Consider the following 22348-nt stretch of genomic DNA (forward strand, 5'->3'; position numbering starts at 1 on the left):
CAATACATAGTATGTTTGTTGTTGTTGTTGTTATGTGCCGTCGAGTCGGACCCGACTCATAGCAACCCCTCCTTGGGTTTCTGAAGCAGCATCACTACGGAAGTAGATTGCCCCACCTTCCTTCTGAGGAGTGGCTGGTGGGTTTGAACCGCCAGCCTTCTGGTTAGCAGTCGAATGCCTTACGCACTATGCTACCAGAGCTCCCACATAGATGGTAGTTGAATATATTTTAGAGTCAGGCTACAGGAGTTTAAACACTGGCTATGTTATTTACCAGGAACTCTGGTGGCATAGTGCCTAAGGCATTTGACTGCTAACCAGAAGGCTGGCGGTTCAAACCCACCAGTCACTCCTCGGAAGGAAGATTGGGCAATCTACTTCAGTAGTGATACTGTCTTGGAAACCCAAGGAGAGATCACTATGAGTCAAATTGCCTCAATGGCAGTGAGTTTGGTTTTTGGTCTGTTATTTACCAGCTGTATAACCCTGAGCAAGTTACTTACTTTTTCTAAGCCTTAGTTTCCTCATCTATAAAAATGGAAACGGCAGTAGCACATTTGCTTTACATGACTGTTCATGGGATTAAATTAGTTAATTCATGTAAATCAGTTAGTGTGGCACCTGACATAAATATTCACTTAATAATTAATAACTTTTTAAAATTATAACCACATGAAATACTGTTCACCTGTTCCTCACTTATCAACTCCCTCATTGTCTGACATTTTGCATTTCCAATAGTGAAAAAATCTACTATCCAACTATCTTGTGCATTAACAATATATGTTTGGCAGTAACAGACACTGAGCTGTGAGGCGAGAGTAATGCTAGCTGTAATGGTTATGGTTATGTGTCAACTCTGGGTATGTCACATGGTTTGAAACTTACATAATGATGTGATTTGGCAGTTATGTAATGATGTAGTCATTCTCCATTTTGTGATCTGATGTAGTCATCCTTCATTTTCACATAATGTCAATTTTTGCAAAATGACCTGGTCTTTGTAACCTAATGAGGTCAATAAATGAGGAGGGGATATACATAAAAAGAATGAAGTGTGGCTATATGTATACTAAGCAGGATCTGTAATACGCATTGTTGAATTTAAAAAAGCAGAATATTATATGTAGTAGTCCATTATTTATATTGTTCTTTTTATTCATGTTTTTAAAAGGGAAAAGTTCTATATATTTTCTATGGGCACCTATATTTGTAAATGCACAAGAAAGAATGGGTCTGGAAAAGGGACCAGAATTTGAGATAGTGATCAAAACAGATTGTACCCTTATCTGATTTCAGTTAGAAAGATGATAGATAGATAGATAGATATGGATAGGTCCAGATACATTCATACACATGTATTCATACAACATCTATAACGTGAAACATTAAAGGGCCGAGGCAGTATACATTACTATCGCCCTTGGTGCAAACAGTTAACACACTCAGCCGCTAACTAAAAGGCTGAAAATCGGAGTCCACCAGAGGTGCCCCGGAAGAAAGGCCTGTGATATCCTTCTGAAAAATCAGCCATTGAAAACTCAGTGGAATACAATTCCATACATGAGGTCACCAAGAGTTGGAATCGACTCCATGGCAATTGTTTTGTTACGTTTGTTTGTTTGTTTTTTGTAAATGAGGAAACTAAAACTTAAAGATGTCTAATAATGTGTCTAAGTGCACCCAGAAAGCAGACCCCAGATCCTCCCGATCTGAGCCCAGATCTGCCTGCCCCAAAGCCTCCCCACCACCCCATCTTACTCTTGAGGCCACCCAGGAGTTGTCTGTAACAAAAGCTAGAAGAAGGGGCCTCCTTGTCCATAATGGCTGCAATGGTAGCAGCCAAATGCAATGGAGAATTGTGTTTTTGTTTTGGTTTTTAATTAATGAACCTGTTGGAATGTACCACTCAGCAGTGGAGCTGAACGGTTCCTGCTGCTCCAGCAAAACAAACAAAAATGCTTCCACACCAGCCACTCACTGCTCCAGCCTTATCTGTCCAGGGATTGTGAAAGGGACACAGACTGAATGTGCCACAGGGTACCTTCTCCAGCCAGGCTCAGTCTCCTGGCTCCCTCCTGATGGCTTGGCCACCATCACCCAGTTCATGTGCATAGACAGGACACTACCCCGTGGGAAGCCTAACTCGTCCTCACCTGGAAGGAGAAGGATTTTCAAGCCTTGAGATTTTCTGTCTCTGTTAGCTTGACTTCTCCCTGAACTCAGTGAGACAAGGTGAGTCCTTTTTTTTTTTTTTTTACTTTGGCTTATGATTTTAAGGGTCCCTTCAAGTTCTGATAGTCAAAGCCAATTGCCCTTGAGTCAATTCTGACTCATGGTAACTGCATCGAGTTTTCAATGGCTGTGAGCTTTTAGACAGAGATCACCAGGACTTCTTCCAAGGTGCCTCTGGGTGGACTTGAACCACCAACCTTTTTGTTAGCCTGTTCACCATTTGCACCACTCAAGATTCTTCTAATAGTCAAAGAACATTAGAAACATTCCCTTATTTTTCTCTATTCATACCCTTATGATGTTTAATTAAAACCCCTGGCCATTTTGGCTGTCGTCATACATTCCCAAATGCAGAAGCAACACCTATAAATGTGAACCATCCACTCTATCTCAGGCCTAGGACGGTTGCCTGCCTTAGAATACCATGGGTTTATGAAAGTGGAAGAGTTCCTGAAGAATCACATACCTAAGGAGAAGTTTAGCCCTACCAGTTAGTAGCTGGGTAGCCTTGGGAAACCACCTGTCTCAGCCGCAGTGTTTCCCATCTGGAAAATGGGAGCAATACCTATTCTTCAGGTTGCTGGGTGGATGAAAGAGACAGTAACTGGGAAGTGCTTTATCCCAGTTGAGTCTGGGAGATGTTCCTTCCTCCTCCCACCCTCCTTTAGACAACAGCAGCTCTCTCTGCACCATCCCCAAGATGCCTGGGTCTCCTCCTCAAATGCTAGGTCCTCTCTGAAGTCTGAGCCTTTTTTTTTATTTTTCTTAAGTCACAGAGCCCAGTGTCAGGGTGTGATTGTGTGTGAAAGAACGAGACAGAATTGATCTGGCTTCTTTGAAACTGGTTTCTTTGCAAAAACCACAACCTTAGATCTGATAGTGAAAGAATCCGCTGGCAGCAGCCCCTGCCAAAACAATTCAGAAATATCCAGGGACTGTCCTCCAGGGCTGGCAGCCGCCCTCTCCAATTCCCAATGGGGCTCTGGGACCAGGCCCCCAACACACCACTCCATGGATGGAAATGGGGCCAGAGAGAGGGCTCGGCATTCAGAAACAGAATTCTCCCTCTTCTCTCTCCCCAACCTTGCAGAAACAATTGCACACCCCAATTTTCAGAAAGCTCTTGGCACTGCCCACCCTTCCTGAGCTGGACAGAGCTGCTCAAGCAGGATCAGTCTAGCCAAGGCTGGGAGGCGGGGGCTTCTTCATTTCCAGCCCCCTCCCTCTCCTCCTCAGAGTCAATGTTTCATCAGGAGTTTGAGGGGCGATGACTGGTGGGGAGGGGGCCACACACATCCTAGCTGATGCCAAGTCCTTTCTTTCCCCTGCAGTGTGTTTTATAAGCCGGCATGTAGTTTATTCTTCTCCTAAACACTTGCGCTCCGTGCAGGGCCTGGAGTTGCCATAGAAACACCTTTTAACTCCTCCTCACCCAGAAGGTTGGGCCAGTCCCCAGGGCTTTTGGAGAAAAAGGCAAAAAGAGACACCTGTGGATGGGGATCTAGGGGGGGAGGGCCTTGAGGGGAACCTGCAAAGAGGCCAGGCAACATGGCACCCGGACCACGAAAAGAAAACAACCAGGAAGGTTCTGGAGTGGAAAACTGGCGGGCTGAGCATTTTTCACAGGCTACAGAATGGATGAGTGCGGTGGCCGGGGTCAAGGGGAATGGGGTCAAGGGAGAGAACAAGCAGAGCTTCAGCCCAGACTGGAAACCAAACCCTAAAGACTCTGAGCAAGGACAATCTGGAGCCACCTACTGGACGCCTGCAGGGTGCTCTCTGCAAGACAGTGGGAGGTCAAGGAGGAGCCAGGCAGCCCACATCCACACCTCCCATTTTTAAAAGGATTAGCTCATCCCCACCACTAGTGCAGTGCACCAAACCCGGGCAGAACAGTTCCGGATCTGTGCCAGGGCAATGGCGATTCTTCATTTCTTTTCATTTTTGCTTATACCACAGTGTTCTGGCCGTTGGGTATTTCCTGGTACCTTAGCTTTTCTCCAGGCAGTTTATTAAGGTGAGGGGGGACTAGGGAATAGCTGTTCTTGAACAAATAACAGAGAAATTGTTAAGTGACTTTCTGCCTCAGTCCAGACCCACAGCAAGAAACCTAAGTAGAGAGAAAGCAGAGTCCAGGGTGCCACTTGGAAGCAAGAATTGCTTGTTCCTGTTTCCAGTATTCCCTAGGGAACTTCCAAGGTGGATACCACAAAGCAAAGGACAAGGGGGGAAGGATGAGGCCCCCCTTCTCCACAAAAAAGTCCAAGTGAACACAGCCAGTCTGTTGTCCAGCAGCAAAGTCACTAGATGGCAAGTCCGTCCACTCTAATTCCACCTGTTAGCTTCTGGTCCCTATGTACCTCACTCAGCAAGAGCAGAAGCCAGTAGCAACAGCAACTCCCAACACTAGTCAGGTGGGAATGTCACCCACTGGGGTGAGAAGGGAAAGGCCATTGGAATTTAGGTGGGGGCGGTCAGGGGATGAGGGAGAATACCTTCCCAGGACACAGACAGCAGCCAGGGTTCTCCCAAGTGATGCACAAACTCAAGGCAGCCCCCAAGGAGAGGGAAAGGTGCCCATGGCAGGTCCCAGGAAACCTCCAGCAAGGGCGACCCCAGGTCACACAAACACCCTTGGCTGCCAATTAGACTGATGTCTGGTCACCACAGCCACCTTTTTGACTTCTCCTGGCTCAGCCTGGCCCACCAGCACTGTCCCTCCCAACCCAGGCTGCCCCCTGCCAGGCTCCTGCCACCTCCCCCTCACCCACAGCACACTGGTGGAGGCCCGCACCCAGGACCCAGTGGAAAATCTGCTTTCCCTTTATGACTGTACTTAAAACACATACAAGTTCCATTCTTCACCTCTGAATCGCCACCCCACACCCAGCACACACCCAGCATGCATACACACACACACACACACACACACACACAGCAGGGGTCACTAGACTGGCACGCTTTATGAGCTGGAAAGGAGGGGGAGATGGTTCACAGCTGTTCCACCTCTGGACCTCCAAACACAAGTGTCCCAAACACTTCCAAACAAGTTTCCCAGGACACTCCCAAGGCCTTTAAAACTTGTTCCACTTCTTACCCAGCCTCTCTCATCAAGACACAAAGTCTAGTTTGGAATTGGCACCATGGTGTGACCCTTGGCATTTTGGTTCTTTGGGTGACAAATCTATTTTCTGCTGCTCATTCTCCCCCTCCCCACACACATTCAAGGGGGAAAAAAAAAATAGTCTTCCAGTGAATTTTCACAGCTACATGATAAGTGAGCCCTCACACACTCCACCTCCAGCCTGCTATCAACACTCTTAAACTCGGTTCCTCCAAGGGGAGGGAGGGGAGGGTCAACCCCTGCCTTTTCTTCTCACTCCCCCCACCCCCCGCCCTAAATCCAGGGAGACTTGGCAGGCTGCTGCTCTCAGCTCAAGCAGCTCCCTTAGCACTTGCCTGAGAAACAGCAGGGCTTGCTTGCGTCTCAATGAAAAGGCTAAAACTTCAACAGTGCAGAAGACGATGCAAACTCTAGAATCCTCCAAGTGTCTCCTCCAACTTCTATGCACAAGGCTGGCAACTTTTTTTTTTTTTTTTTAACTATCCAACTTTAGTTAGCATGGCAAGTCTTAGGAAGCCTCTCCCCAACCCTTCTCCTGCACTTTCTGTGCCGCGACAGTGGACAGGAGTGTTCCAGATGTCAAAAGGACTGGTAGGGACCTCACGCCCCAAAATAAGCTGCAGGATGTTCTGAGATTGCTCTGCAGGGTATCCCCCCCTCGGCTGTGCCAGGGCCCCTGTCGGAGAAAAATTAGTCTTCCCAGCCCGCCCTAAGCCCGTTTGCAGAGAAAAAGAGAGGGGCTAGCCTTGCCATCCCAGCAGCGCCCGGGCCGCCTATAGCGCGAGAGCGGGCACCACGGGGGCTCCAGAGGGGGCCCCAGGGCTTACCAATGTCGGAGTTGCAGAAGGCGTCCTGGGGGTGGCTGGGCGAGCACGTGCACGCCTCCGCGCCCCAATCCCCCAGGCTCCAGCTGCCCAGGAGCACAACAAGCCCGAACCAAGGAGTCATTGCTGGTGCCGCCGCCGCTGAGGCTACTGCTCCTCTCTCCAAAGTTGCTGTGCGCGCCGCCCGAGGGGCTGCTGCAGCAGAGCTCGCCGCCTGGCCGAGCAGGGCAACTTTGGCCGCTGGAGCGCTGTGCCCAGACGGGACGGGACGGAGCGCGGCGAGGCTGCCTCGGGACAGGCGCACACTGGGCGGGCGGGCTCTTGGAGCGAAGGAGCAGGCGCTGGAGCAGGAGCGCAGGAGGAGAAGCTGTCCGAGCGCCGGTCCAGTGCCCGCTACCAGCTCTGCGCCGCTGCCCCGGCGGCCGAGTGATATAGCGCGGGTCTCCCAGGCACCCCCCCCATTCCGGCGCTCGCGGCCCGCCCCTCCGACCAATGGCAGAGCCGCATTACCTCATCGGCCCTCCGAAAAGGGGGCGGGGCCGGGGGCGCGGGACGCGGGGCGGGGCCGCCCCGGACAGTTCAGCTCCTTATAGGGAATAAGGCGGCTGTGGGCACGCGAGTGGGTGGGCTGGGGCGCGCCCTAGACCCGCGCTCGCCGCCTGGCCCCCGCAGCGGCGTCCCCTGAGCCTCTACTCGCCTACACCCTCGCCTCACGTCCACCCTGTCCTCCTGGGGCCTCTGACCCAAACCAGAATCAACTACTACCCACCCACCCCAGCACAGCCCCCTCCGCAGGTCAGAGCGCTCCTGTCCCTGGTGATGTTGCTGCACTGCCAGAAAGACTGGGTGAAAATGCTAGCCCTTTATCTCCTCTTGCAGGGACAGAGAGGAAAGACCAGACAGATGACCTCTCAGGTTTTCTTGGATTTGGGGAAGTCATCTAACGTTTGGAGATGGCCACATAGATGGTTGTTACCGCCGCCTCCCCTCTCTCCCAGCAAATGGGATTGTGCATTCATTCAACAAACACTGTTCCAGCGAGCAAGACAAAGCCCTTGCTCCACAGAACTTCTAGGCAATACATAGATAAACCCATGAACACATGCGATATTTTTCTATAGTGATACGTGCTATGAAGAAAACAAAAAAGTAATAGGGTAAAAATGACTGGGGAGGGCATTACTTTCAATAGGATAGTAAAATACCTCTCTGAGGAGTGGATATCCCAGCTGAGATGGGAATAAGGAGAAGGACCAGCCAGGTGGCAGTCTACAGGGAGAGAGCTCCAGGCTGAACAGCCACATGCAAAAGCCCTGAAGTCATCTGAAGAAGGCAGTGGAAAGGGAAGGAGGAGGTGGTAATGCTGCCTAGGGCAGGCAGGTTTCTGTCCTTTGGCAAGGAATTTGGGGGTGAACTGACCCAAATCTGGGGTAAATCCAGATCGTGGAGAACTATCCAGAATCCTAGACTGCTGGCTATAATGGATAATTAGCAATAACTAATACTATTAGTATCCTTTTTATGAAGTAACCTCTTGATTCTGTTTCTTTTTTTTTTTTTTTAAGTATGGTCCATACTTTATCTCCTTAAATCTCCCTGTCATCTTTCTAGGTAGAAAAACTACAAAGTATCACGCATACTTTCCAGGTGAGGAAATGGTCATAGAAAGGCGAGATGACTCCGTGACCAGAAACAGCTCATTCACTTGTACTGATTCATCTTATCCCAAAAGATAAAATTTATTTCCCGGAACTTTATTGCTGTTGTTTGATGTCAACAAAACTGAATGTTGCTGGATTCTGCACTATCTTCACAATCACTGGTATAGTCGAATCCATTGTTGTAGCCTTTATGTATTTAGAGTGACTCCAACCTAGGAGACTCACCTTCCAGCACCATATTGGACAGTATACTGTTGCACTCCATAGTTTTATCATTGGCTAATTTTCAGACATAGATCACCAGGCCTCTCTCCCTAATCTGTCTTAGTCTGGATTTTAACGACAGTTCAATCTAACACTGCAAGTGCCCTTTTGCAGCTGTGATCCTCAACCATAGTTTCCACCCTCATGTCTCTCTCCGTCTCTCCCACCTCATCCTGTTAGAGAGAGATTTGTATGTCTTTACCATGTTTGTTGTTGTTGTTTGCCGTCGAGTCGGCCCAGACTCATAGCGACCCCTCCTTGGGTTTCTGAGGCAGTATCACTACGGAAGTAGGATTGCCCAACCTTCCTTCGGAGGAGTGGCTGGTGGGTTTGAACCACCAGCCTTCTGGTTAGCAGTCTTTAGCATAGAAATGCTAAACATTGAGAACACAAAAGGGCTGGTTCTTTACTGGTCAAAAATGCATGTTCAACTGTCTTTCTCAGAAACTCCTCTATTTACAGCTCAGAGAAGTGAGATTAGGGTGACCTAGCAGAACATTTCACTGCAAATAGTATTTCCAAGAACAATGTTCAAATTCCCTTTTCCAAACGCTTAAGCATTTTAGCCATAGGGAGAGGAAGCTGGTTTCCACATTTTTCTGTCTTGTTCCCTTTCCAACCTTAAGACCCATCTCTTACCTCTAACAATAGCCTACTCTTTTCCCTCTCAGCCTTTACTCCAACATTTTCATTGTTTCCTAGAACATGAGTGTATTATTTACCCAACCAGAATCCCTGGGTCATGCAAAGAGTGCATGGGCTCAGCTGCTAATGGAAAGGCTGGAGGTTCAAGTCTGCCCAGAGGCACCTCAGAAGAAAGGCCTTGGGATACACTGCTGGAAAACCAGCCAAATGAAATCCCGTGGACACAGTTATACTCTGGGATCATCCAAACGGCGGAATCAACTCGATGGCACTGGTTTTGTTCTGTTCTGGTGTTTTGTTTTGTTTTTTTAAAGTCTCCTCCACTTCCCTAGAAATACTCTGAGGCTTGAGATCTTTGGCCACTCCTCTCCTTAGCTCTCAGAACACAAACGGGGTTCCCAGACTTGGGGGTGGATGTGTCCAGCAGCCCATGGAGTCCTAAGGCATTCAGGAGAGCGCCCCATGGGTGCTGATTGGAGGAGAGCACACTGGGGATTTGTGAGGTCACTTATCCCCATCACAGGCCCAGTCATGTGGAAGGCTTTATAAGATTTTTCCAGAAAATCCACTTTGGATAAATGTCTTACGTGATAGGGGACCTCTCTTCTCTTCTTTCTTTTAATTTTACGATTTCCTCCAAAGTGCCCATGTTTTCTTTAAGGAAAGGACTTGCCTAGAACATGGTATCTGGTTCTTGCTGAAACTTTTGCTAAACTTCAAGCAGCAGGTTTCTCATTGAAAACATCCAAAGCAACTATTACGGCAGCTCCTTAATTATGTGTGGCAACAGTCATCTGATTATATTTTCCAGCTGAAAGGCAAGGAAATTGCCTTTTGGTTTTTTTCCTCTTGCTCCCTATCCTAAGCTGGTGCCATGGACCCCAAGAGTCTTTCATTTGGGAAGTACTCCCTAATGCCTAAATTGAGGGGGATCCTCTCTACCCACCCACGTGAGGTCAGCTCAGTTCTCTCCCCACACACACACCGAGGTAGAGAAAGAGCGTGTTCCATGCACCTTCACTGAGGGGAGCTCACTTTTCCCAGTCAGTCCCTGTGGCAAGCTGATCTTGCAGCCATATACCAGGATGTCACAGTGTGCATGGACCTAATTACAGCAAAGAATTGCTTTTTCAAGGCCACTTGCTAAGCTAGATGGAGTGGACCTGGAGCTGACGGTTAGGAATGAAGACATTGGCTCTCTGGCCTTCTCTTGACAGCTAAGAACAATGATAGATTTATAAACCTGGAAAGAACTTCAGAAGTTTCAACATCTGTCTGACCTGTCATCACACCAACCAGGCTGGCCAGGTTGTCCCTTTTCTGAAACTTTTCTGGAAAATGTGACTCTAAATCTACCTCTTTCATATCAATGTATAGAGTGCTAGACTCTGTAGGAATTGTTCTTGTAAGCATATTTTGCCCCAGGATTCAAAATCGGCTAGTGGCAGAGCCAAGGATGCCTGGAAGCTACCTTTCGGAGGCCGGGCTCGCTAGAACATACACGTGGGCCTCAGTTCTCCCAGTGTGACTCAGTCATGGCACTCTGGCCGTGGAAATCTCAGGCCCTTGCTGCTCCTGGAGTCCAGCATTTCCAGATCTGTGGATGAACCAGCACGAGTCTCTGCATAGTACCCAGCACTTGGTGAGTTTGCCTCATGATAATTGCCACCCTCTGAGCTGTGCCAACACGTGGCACTTCCTGTGCTTTCCAGAGGCTCATCTCTTGTGTGTCTACTTTTTCCCCTTTCTAAATGATTCCCTGACCTTTGGATAACATTCTTCTGGACGTATCTCTGCAAAGACATACACGAAAACTTGCGTTCTGGGGGACAAAAGGGGCTGGGCTGCAGGAAAAAAGAAAAAAACACAGAAGACCTGAGATTTATTCTGAATGTTGCAGGAGAATAGTTGTATGTGTGCTTTGAACAAGTCCCTTCCCTCTCTAGGCCTTAATATCTGTGTTTCTAAGATGAAAAATGGATCTCAGTCACCTCCAGGAGCCCTCTCAGCTTGAAAAGTCCAAGATTCTGTGGGTCAGTATTACTGAAGAGGAAATCATCTTGCTGCTTAAACACGCTTAAGACAAATTGAATGTGCCCCAAACTGGAAAACATCCATCAATCTCTCAGTCATTGCTCACTGAGTTCCTACTCTGCTCTCTCCTCCAAGATGCCATGCTGAAAACAAAGAATTGCAGAGAAGATTGTGAGGGTAGAGGCATAGGAGGGTCTTGTCCTTGGTAAAGCCCTGTTGTAGGGACTTGTTTTTCTCTACTTGCCTCTTGAATTATAAGCCCTAAAAGGTCAGGAGGCATGACTTTTTGTCCCTATACTCTTTCTGAAATTCATTCAACTCCTACACGTCCTTCAGATCTCAGGTTAGACTTCACCTCCTCCAGGATGCCTCCTCTGATTCTCCTCTCCTAGTTTGAATCAAGCCTCCCCCCATGTATCCCCACAGGACACTGTGCTTTCTCTTTTCATATTTAGCTGGCTGCAATGTGATTTTCTGTTTACCGATCTGTTTCCCTTCCTGGACTGTAAGCTCCTTGAGGGCAGGGGATAGAGCGTGCTAACCAAGAGTTTAGTAGGTTGGTTGAATGGAGTTGCACAGACCCTTCCCCTTCCAAGTGTTCACAGGGGCAGGTGGTAGCTCCTTGGAGAATTCACCAAACCCTATCCCTCAGGCCAGTGCTAGGGGGCACTGTAAGCCAGCGAACACCCATTCCCCCAGCCTGTTGTCTCCACCCATCTCCCTGAGAAGCAGGAGAAGCACAATTCCACACTAGTCAGTGGGGTTTCAGTGCCTTTGAGTGGGTGAAGCCAATCCCTCCCGTCTGCAATGGCCACAGAGCTCTCAGTCAGCATCCTGTCCGTGGCTGCCGAACTCCTCCACCCCTGAGTTGGCGGCAGTCAGCCCAAGGGGAGCCGCTCTCTGGAAGCTTCATGCTTGTGAATCATTGATCTGGGGGCCCAGGGAGGTCTGGGAACAAAGCAGAGGATGCCACATTCCCACTCTTCAAGGGCAGAGCTGGCCTCTGGAAATTAAACCTGAGAAGGTGCTGACAAGACACGTGTCATTTCTGCTACCTCATGGGGAGACAGCTCTTTAATCCCCCTTTCCCTCCAGACCCTAGCCACAATGCCCTCCCCTAAAGCCACAGTCCATCTGAAAGTCATTGGATTCAAAATAGCCTTTTCCAAGCACCAGCCCCGGTCCACCCATCGCCCTGTACCCTGGCCAGACCCTCAGTGGGGTTGCTACCCAGAGCCAGGTAATTATGAACCTTAGGTGGTAGGTAATTCAGATTCTCTCTGTGTCTGGCACCAACAGGGAGTAACCACATTTATTCTCTTCCATCTGGAGCCAATTTCATGGCAGTAAAATTGCAGAGCGTCTCTTGCCCCAGCTCTCCCCCAGCCCCACCAGGAAACTGATGATCCCTCAGTAAGAGTCCCTGGCTGCATTCACGTGAATCCTGGGGTTTTCCTATTTCTTTCCATAGAGCGTGACTCCCAGGGATTTTAAGCCAGAAAACACTTGTGTGCACTGGAGACATTCCATGCATGCCCTGTGTTTTCTGGGGTGATAGGAGATGAGGAGCAGAGTTAATTTTCCAGCTCTTTCTCTTTTTTTAAAGGACTGTATACCCAGGCAGCCAATAATTTCCATGAAGGGTAATATCAAGTGGAGAGTGAAGGACTTTTCTTCAGCTTCATCTTAATGTCTTCCTTATGCCAGTGGAGTTCTTACGTTTTCTCTTTAGAAATGAGTAGCTTCTCTGTGGTTTCTTTGAAGGTTGCACACTCAGCTTCATGCAGAGGATGCACACGAGAGTCTCTGTGGGTGCCCTCGTGGGCTGGGACGGAATGGAGTGGATGGAGTGGATGGATGGTTGTCTCTAGTCTACTGGGCTGGAAATCTGGCATCTTCCAAGGCACTTGAACTCTCTTCTGTGGAACCTGTTGGAACTGAAATGGATTTGTCCTATGATGTAGGTCTGAAGAGCATTCCACACATGCTGTTGGCCACGCCCTTCTTTAGACTTGACTGCTGAGACTCCACATTCAGTGAAGGGTTTTCGATTTCTACCTCTCTGACCATGCCTTCTCAGGCTCTTCCTGCCACTAAAATATGGGTGTGGTCTAATTTTCTGTCCTTGATTCTCTCACCTTTCTTTTTTAGCCACCACACTCTGCCTGGCTAATCCCACCCACTCCCATGGCGTCACACCTACCACTGTGCTGTTGGCACTGGGAAGTGCATTTCAGGCACTGGGATCCCTCTGCGCTCCAGACCACTCGATCCAACTGCCTCCTGAACAATTTACTCGGAGGCCCCATGACCTCCTCAGACTCTTGGCATCCAAAACTCATTGTCTTTTCTGCTCGGTCCCCTCTGGTGTTGGTGTTTCCCATCCTTGCAGATGCTGCCATCATTCACTACATCCTATAGATTCTCACTCCACAACATCTCTTCCAACCACACTTTTATCTCTCTATTCCAACTAGTTCTGCCTTGGATCAGGCCCTATAGGCACTTGCCTGGACAGTTGTAGTAGTCAATTAATTGGTCCCTCTTCCTTTCGACTTTTCCTGCTCATATGAATATCCTCAAATGTAAATCTGAAATCATGCTATCCCTTGCTTAAAGTGATTCATTCCTTCTTCATGGCTTTCTGAGCAAAGCCTTAAGCTCCAAAGAAAGACATACAAGGCCCTCTGTGATCTTGCCCTTCTCAGGACCCCCACAGTCCACAACTCTAGAAGGCACTGTTTACATAGAAGACAATGTGATTCCTACCCCTACAATAACACTGGCATCCCTGGGTGGTACAAATGGTTATTGCACACAGCTGCTAACTGAAAGGCTGGTGGTTCACATCCACCCAGAGGCACCTTGAAAGAAAGGCCTGGAGATCTGCTTCTGAAAAAATCAGGCATTGAAGACCACGTGGAGCACAGAACTACTCTGGGATACATGGGATAACCATGAGTTGGAAACAATTCGACGGCAACTAGTTACAGTAATGCAACAGAAGATTTGGTGCTTACTGTCCAAATGTATGCTCCCTTCATTCTCATCTTCTGCTTCTTATATCCCAGCTCTCACTTTCCTGCCTCTGATCCTTGTTCATACTGCACTCTGCCTGGAATCCACACTCCACCAATATTCTCTCCACCCTCCGTCTGTTTATCTGCCAGGAAACACATATTCATTTTTCAGATTTCAACTGGAGTCACTACTGCATGAATGATTTCTTGACCCTCCCTCAGCACCTCTTCCTCTCTTATGCCATACATACCTTGTCCCTGTAACAGATCTCCCAGATTCCATTCAGGCTCTTCTCAAACCCTACTACCCCTAGCAGTTGATACGTCTGACATTCTAGACTCTCCTCTGATACCTAGCACTGCATCTGCATACAATAGGCACTTACCAAATATTGAAAGAATAACTTAACCAGTGAATGGCAGAGGAAAAGGGGAAGGAGTCAGAGTATCACCTTCACAATTCAGTATGACAGAGGGTCTAATATCCAGTTCCTGGAGTCCAGAAACCCAACTAGACTAGGCTCCCAGAGCTGATGAGTCCCAGAGACACTAGTCAACAGTTTATAAGAGGGCAGCAAACCAACCACAATTCCACAGTCTTTGTTTCCCATGAGATATTTAATTGTCATGTACTCTAGAGCAAACATGTCAACGTGACCTCTATCTTTTTCTTCTAATAACCATAGAGAACTTCGTGTGGAGTCAGTTTCTCATCAGAAGATGTGTGTGAAGTATGAGGTCAGATAGCTTCAGCTGAGGCTGATCTTGCACAGATACTAGTGATATAAAATACCTGCAGTCCTTAAGGGAAACAACGGCAGACATACATAGAGCAATCCCTCATAGACAGCCAGACATTGTGGGAGAGAGATCCACTGGATCTGCCGACTCAGGGCCATAGTATTGGGGAACACCAGACTCAATTGGCACAAAATACATAAAAATCTTGTTCCACAACCTACTTTGGTGAGTAGTGACTGGGGTCTTAAAAGTTTTTGAGCAACCATATAAGATGCAGCTAATGGTCTCCTATCATTAGAAGTGAAAAAGAATGCAAAAAACCAAGGGAATTTGGAAGTAACCAGCCTAAGACATAATGGACCTTGAGACTAGAAGAACTAGATGGTGTCTGGCTCTTAATGCCAACCACTTGGGAAGGGATCAAAACTGAAGATCTTGGATAGAGTAGGAGGAAAAATGTGAAACAAAATCCAAAAATACAATAATGACCAGAATTACTGGTCAGATGGAGTCTGGTGGGACCCCTAAAACTCTAGCCCTAGGATACATTTTGAGCCTGGGATAGGACTCACTCCCAGGGACTGGCTCTCAGTCCAACAGCAAACAAGACTTACATGCAGAACACCCAACCCAGAGTGATGCACCCACCTATTCTACGGAGATACATCCCCTTGGAGCAGTCGGCCATGGGGCACCATTCACACGGAGGAAAAGCTGGAGACAGGAGTACGTGACTAAGAAGGGCACAAGGAGAGGGAGGTTACTGGGAAAGGAGAGGAGGAGAGTGGGGAGGGTTGGGGATGGTAATTGGGGAGTGAAACCAAATGTACACAAAATGTTGAATGTAAAACAAATTCTGCTCTGTAAACTTGTACCTAAAGCCCAATAAAAAAAAATTAAAATTAAATTAATAAAAAAGAAGTGTCTTTTAACTGAGATACTTTGAAATTCTTCTCACAGAAGCAAAGTGACAGTGCTCATGCCCACTAACAAGAGCCCTCTCTGGACGGTGCCATGCATAGACTGTCAACTTTGGGCTGTTTGATCTTCCAGGTTCTTTCCTCCTGACTGGCCACTGCCTTCCCCCCATTCTCTTCAGAAGCTTTTTACACCAGGTTGATTATAATTCATTTGGTTTCCCCTTTTTAGATTACAGTCACCATCCAATGATTACCCCCAGGTCAACTAGTTTGGGTCTTGGGTGCCCCTAGATTTTTGAACTCTACTATTACTGTGTCTTGATTTACTACCAAGATGACTAAACACATGCGTGGTGTGTGGGCTTATGGCTTTGGTGCTCAGAAGACAGGACAGCCTTATTTCTAACTTATAGGTTTATCCTTCATTATTACTGGCATTCTCTATTTGCCCCCACCTAGCTCTGGTGGCACAGGGGTAAGGTGTTTGGCTGTTAACCATAAGATCGGTGGTTCAAACCCACCAGCTGCCCTGCAAGAGAAAGATGAGGCAACTACTTCCATAAAGATTTTCAGCCTTGGGGGTCACTATGAGTTGGAATCAATTTGATGGCAGTTTGCTTTTTTTTGTTTTGTTTTGTTTGTTTGTGTGTGTGTGTGTGTGCATGCACACATTTGCATCATGGTATGATTAACAACTCTTTGGAGGAAAAAGATAGGGTTCCCTCCTTCCTCACCTTCTTCCTTCAGATATTTACCAAATACTAATCAAGTACCCACTACAGGCTAGACACTGGGACTAAAACAATGAAGAAGGCACAGACCTACCCTCAAGAAGTTCCTAGTGTTGTGGGAAAGATAAGAAATAAATAGTTGGTGGTTAGAGGATCTAGTGTGCCTGAGATCCCAGAGCTGGGTGGTCCAAACTGGGAGAAGGCAGGTGTTGTGGTAAGACAGAGAGTCAGAATTAGCAGAGAGCTCTAGGTCATCAAATCCAACTCTTTCATTTGATAAGTATGGAAAGAGTTCCAGGGGTGGACTTTTATGTGGCTTCACAGGACATTTGCCACAAATAAGACAAGGAATCCAGCCGCTTAGTACCTAGTTATCTTTCCATCACTCTAGGCTGATTCAGGACCCAGCCCATGAGAGTTATTTAGTAAACAGTTATTTCCCTGACCTGTAACACTCATCAACCTAGAGATGATAGCTGAAAAAGATTTCCAAGACAAGACAAAGAGAAGGGAGCTGGAATTAGTTGAATACCTACAACGTGCAAGGCACTTTCTGTACAGTATTTCTTCTGATCCTTACAACCCTAAATAATAGATATTATTTGATGCTCATTTTATACCCAAGAAAAGAAGACTCAAAGAAGTTGTATGTTATTTGCCTAAGTTTTTGCAAGTGACAAAGTGTCAGAGGTGTGATTCAGGCCCAGAGACTCTTTCCAGAACTAGTGCTGTTTCTGGAGACTGCCAAGCCTCTGTGTCCATGGGTTCATCACAGAACTTGAAGTATTGGTTTTCCTCTTTGTCTTTTGCATTCTTGTTGAGCTCTCAGAGCTTTTGGTCATTATGTGATGTAACCACTCAGAGAGAGAGACACACAGTACTCTCCCGCAGAGAGAGAGAGACACAGTACTCCCCTGCTTGGGCTCAGTGTAGCACTTTATCAGCAGGCAAGTGAAATGCATCTTGTGTTGCCTGGTTTGCAGTGGAAAAAAGGCAGGAGAAATCACATAGCAGGTAATTTGGGGTGGATGCCATAGAAAAAATTACATTTGTATTATAAAGAAAGGACCCAGAATCCAGAGCAAGCTGATGGAATACTGATGAGCACATTTTAACAGCTGTTGAATATGGCTTCATTTCCTCTTGAAATTTCAAGCATGAGATAGAGGCAATATACCAGGTTTTTGTCCCAGTTCTGCCACACACAATAACTGTGTGACCCTGAGTAAATCAGTGATCCCCCTCCTCCCCACACACACACGCACACCTTTCTTCAAATGTAAGATCAGGAGATTGGATTTAATGTTCTTTCAAAACTTCCCAATCAAATGTTCTATAAGGCAGACCAATAAGAGGGTTAGGGACCAAGGTCTAGGATAGCAGAGCCTAGCTAGGGTTTACTCCTTCTTCAGATACTTTTTCACTGTGACCTTGAACAAGTCTTTTATGAGCCTCAGATGCCTTATGGTAAAATGAAAGAGAGAATCCATACTTAGGATTTTCATGAGGATTAAACAAGGTCCTGTGAATAAAGCACTAAGCAGAGTACTTGGCATACAGTAAATTCTCACTGAGAATCTATATGCCTATCAGGGTATAGCCCAAGGGGTATAAAGATGACTGAAACTGACTAAGGCATTTGACTGCTAACCAGAAGGTTGACGGTTCAAGCCCACCAGCTATTCCTCAGAAGGAAGACTGGGCAATCTACTTCCGTAAAGATTTACCACCTCAGAAACCCAAAGGGGGTCGCTGTGAGTTGGAATCAACTTAATGACAGTGAGTTTGGTTTTCATTTTTGACCATATAAGGAATATCCAAAAAAGGGAGGAGAAAAATGGAGGAAGAGACAGTAAGAACTTGCTGCTGTTGTTTTGTTTGTTGCCATTGAATCGGCTCTGACTCGTGGCGGTTTTCCACGTAGCAGAAGGAAGCAGTGCCTGGTCCCGCACCAGCTCCCTGCTCATTGGTCATGCTCGAGTCCATTGTAGTGGTGATGGTGCAATGCTTTCCTGTTTAGGGGGCTTATCTTCCAGCACTGAGTTGGACAGCATTCTGCTGTGATCCATAAGGTTTCCCTAATTTTAGAATGTAGATCACCAGCCCTTTCTTCCTCATCTTTCTTTGTCTGGAAACTTCACTGAAACCTCTCCACCATGGGTGACCCTCCTGGTACTTGAAATATCTATGACACCGCTTTCAGCATCATAGCACCATGCAGGCCACCACAGTATGACACAGTGACAGATGAGTGGTGGGAAAACTTGATAGTAAGAGCTAATTCTTACAGAGTACCTACAGGGTGCCAGACATTCTTCTAAGTAGGTGGAATATACCAATTCATACTGATACTTACAGCAAAAACTGTCAGGTAGATGATTATCTTCATCATCCCCTTTTTTCAGATATAAAAACTAACATAGTAAAATAGTCTAGGTAAAGTAAATGGCTCAAGATTACATGGCCAACATGCTGCATCTCCAGGGTTTGAAGCCAACAGTCTGGTCTAACAGCTCATGCTCTTGACTGCTCTGCTACTTGACTCTTCACGGAGATGGTGACCTGCAGAAAATAACAAGGAGCAGATACAAGAGGCAGCTGTCCAGTTTCTGTCACCAGTGGGTTCTCCTTCCCGGAATGACTTGTGTCTGCTGATCAGGGAGTGAGATAACATGAAATAGATAGGGTACTGTCAGAATAGACACTGAGTAGGGTATCGAGTTTATCAGCAGGTCTTCCTGGTGAACAAGGATCTGTCAGTCAGTGTGCTTTCCAGGCCTTGGAATGAGCACCAGAATTTAGAACCAGAACCCTTGCTTCAAGTCCTATCTCTACTGAGTTCCTCTCTGAGGTTATATTTATGCTCTGTAAAATGAGAACAGACATCTAATTTTCAGAGATAGTTGCAAGGATCAATATTAATTATACTTGTTGTTATTGTTGTTAGTTGCTGTCAAGTTGGCGCCAACTCCTGATGACCCCATATACAACCGGACAGAACGTTGCCCCGTCCTGTGCCATGTCCACAGTCACTGGCATGCGCAAGTCCATTTTTCCGGCCACTGTGTATTTGCAGTGCCTTCCAGCCTAGGAGGCTCATTTTCCGGCACTACATCAGTCAGAATTCTATTGTGAGACACAGGATTTTTGTTTTCTAACTTTCAGAAGTAGATCACCAGGCCTTTCTTCCTAGTCTACCTTAGTCTGGAAACTCCACCGAACCTTTCCACCATGGGTGACTCTGCTGATATTGGAAATACCCATGGCATAGCTTCCAAGAATCACAGTAACAGGCAAGCCACCACAGTATGACAAAGTAACGTATCTTCTGCCTCAAGAAATAACAGTTACTTAGCATTCATTGTGAGCCAGATCCGGTTCCAAGCACTTTGTAGTTATTGATTAATTTAATTCTCACAACCTGTGATGTAGGGACTATTATTAATATGCCTATTTTACAAAAAAAGAACCTGAGGCACAGAGAGGTTCCGTAACTTGGCCAAGGTCACACAGTTAATATGTAGTGGAGACAGATTTGGAAGTTCATCATCGAGCTCTGTGTTCCTCTTCTCACCTCTGCACTGCCTCTGACCAGCAGTTGAAAACATTTTGTAAACAGTAAATGGTATTGCTTTTCTTTTCTCCCCTATTCATGTCTTGAACATTTGCTCTGCTGTTTCCTTGGCCTAGAGTGCTTTTCCTCCTCTTACCTGGCTACCTCCTGCTTGTCTGGGATGATGAAGAACGTGGCTCCGAAGCACACAGTGGTATATTGGAGCCAGCTCAGATTAGGCTCATCATGGATTGTTAAATTTCCTGGAATTTCACAAGTTGGGTATTAAGCATAGCCATTATTGCAAATTTAATTCTATAACCTTACCATTGAATATAGTAAACACAAGGATAGTGAATACTTAAAACTCATCACTTCCTCATTGTTTAATTATACTGTACTCTTATGTATGCTCTTGAAATTGTGGCAGTCCGCTTCTGTAAAGACATACAGCCTTAGAAACCCTAAGGGGCCTTTCTACCCTCTCCTATAGGGTCGATATGAGTCAGAATTAACTTGATGACAGTGGGTTAATGCTCTTGAACTTATTTGTAGTTGTTATTGTTAGTTGCTATTGAGTGAGCTCCAACTTAGGACGACCCCGTGTGCAACAGAGTGAAACACTGCCTGGTGCTGGTCCATCCTCAGAGTCCTTGGCATGCTTGAGTCCATTGTTGCAACCACGTGTATTTTGAGTGCCTGTCAACCTAGAAGGCTCATCTCCCAGTACTGTATTGGACAATGTGCTGTTGTAATCCACAGAATTAGATTACCAAGCCTCTCTTCCTGGTTTGTCTTATTCTGGAAGCTCTGCTGAAACCTGTCTACCATGGGAGAGCTTTCTGGCATTAAAAGTCCTGGTGCCACAACTTCCAGCATCATAGCAACAACATGCAACCACAACAGTATGGCGAACTGACAGATGGGTGGTGTCTTTTCTGTCTGTTGTACCCAACACTGTATACAATATGCTACTGTGCATCATTTTCCCATCTCGGCAGACAGTGACGTCATGTTAGTAGTTTAAAATTGGCCATAGTGGGTGGATTTACACCACAGAAATTGGCAGAGGCTACAAATCAGGAGTTTTTGTCCATGAGAACTGGTTGTTAAATTATCACCAGCACACCACAGAGCCAGACTGTATTCGTTCTAATTCCGGCTCTGCCATTTCCTAATGTGTGACTTTGGGCAGATAACTTAACATCTCTGTGTCTAAATAGCCTCATCTATAAAATAGGAACACCGATAGTGTCTACCTTACAGAACTGTGAGTAATAGATGAGATGATACATGGAAAAGAGTTAACAGAATCGTGACAGGGTCAGCAATCAGTGAATGGCCACTGTCATTATTGTTATTTATTATTATAACAATGTTATTATCAGGCTTCGTCCTCTCCAGGCAGCCTTTCCCCCATCCCTGCCACAGAGTGGGTACTCCCATCTGAGATTGTTTCTGACCTGATGTTCATCACACTCTGCTGGGATTGTCACTTTCCCTCTTGAGAAGACGGGAGCTAATTAACAGAGGCTAATTGAATTTTCTCTTCTCAGCACTTAGCACACAGTAAGTCCTCCACAAATTGTTAGATTACATTATTAGCTGCGAAAGAATTGAAACGCTGCTGAAAAATCAGAATTAGGAAACGTGGAGGTTTCCCTAATCCCATTACAACCTTTTTACTTATTCTTCTGCACATCAAAGCATCCTGGAATGTAGAGTTGGAGGCTCTCACCTTGCTAGCCCCCGATAGTGAGGTCATTCTGGAGTTTCAGGAACTGAAAGTCCCCTCACTTGGTGCCCAGACAGACCCACCCCACTGAACTCTGCTTTGTAACAATGTTTTCAGTGCCTATAATACAGCTTGCCTAGGATATCCCTCGTGTGTCAGATAGGAATATGACCAGTAACTTTCCAAACTGCTGCAAGGTAACTGGAACTGCTACTGTCTCAAGTATTCAGAGAAAAAGACCTTGATGTCACATAAACAAACTCTAAAAGAGACTGCACGTACCTAAAGTGTTCTCTAAAGCCTCTGGAGCCAGTGACTGAAGGCCGGTCTCAGGGAAAGGAGGGGAAAGGCGAAGGCATGCTGAAAAATCATTTTTTGTCTGTTGTTTCTTTGTATGAACTAGTTGCTGGCTTATGCAACGCCCAGTAATTAAAATGGCTGGAATGCTTTGCATTTTTACAGCAACGTGAAGGCGACTTGGAGGCCTGGAGTCCGAGCCAGCTGGAGGGCTGCCCAGCGATGCTACCCTGACTGCTCCTTGGCCTGGCAGAGGTGGTTGGCATTGGTTGAGGGGATAGGGAGGAGGGAGGAAGTCAAAGGGTCAGGAGTTGCTTCCACTCCTGTCCCCTTTCCCAGGCAGGTACATCCTGGCAAACTGCTTCGAGAATGAAGATCTGCAGGGCCGCCCACCTTCTGGAAGTCGGTAACAATCAGTGGTGACACTGAGGAATAAGCAATAACAAAACTCTCCTTTATTAATTATCTACCTTGTGCCAGGGCCTGTATTAAACCCTTTACGTATATTATCTGATTTCAAGCAAAATAGATTATGTTGTGTTCCTGCTCAAAACTCTCCGAGGG

General features: G+C 46.6%; 2 protein-coding genes across 2 annotated transcripts in view; one reads left to right on the forward strand and one right to left on the reverse strand.

Moving 5' to 3' along the window:
• The window catches only part of TIMP3 (TIMP metallopeptidase inhibitor 3), a 65690-nt gene extending 59383 nt beyond the window's left edge, over window positions 1-6307 (reverse strand). Inside the window, exon 1 of the mRNA XM_007948223.2 lies at window positions 6187-6307. Within this exon, the coding sequence (XP_007946414.1) occupies window positions 6187-6307 (121 nt within the window). The remainder of the gene's footprint in view (window positions 1-6186) is intronic.
• The window catches only part of SYN3 (synapsin III), a gene marked incomplete at its 5' end in the record, with an annotated part of 598160 nt that overhangs the window by 171594 nt on the left and 404218 nt on the right, over window positions 1-22348 (forward strand). The window lies entirely within an intron of this gene.

Source organism: Orycteropus afer, unplaced genomic scaffold (genome assembly GCF_000298275.1).
Source record: "Orycteropus afer afer isolate SDZICR_OR568_19922 unplaced genomic scaffold, OryAfe1.0 scaffold00209, whole genome shotgun sequence".
Taxonomy (NCBI): domain Eukaryota; kingdom Metazoa; phylum Chordata; class Mammalia; order Tubulidentata; family Orycteropodidae; genus Orycteropus; species Orycteropus afer.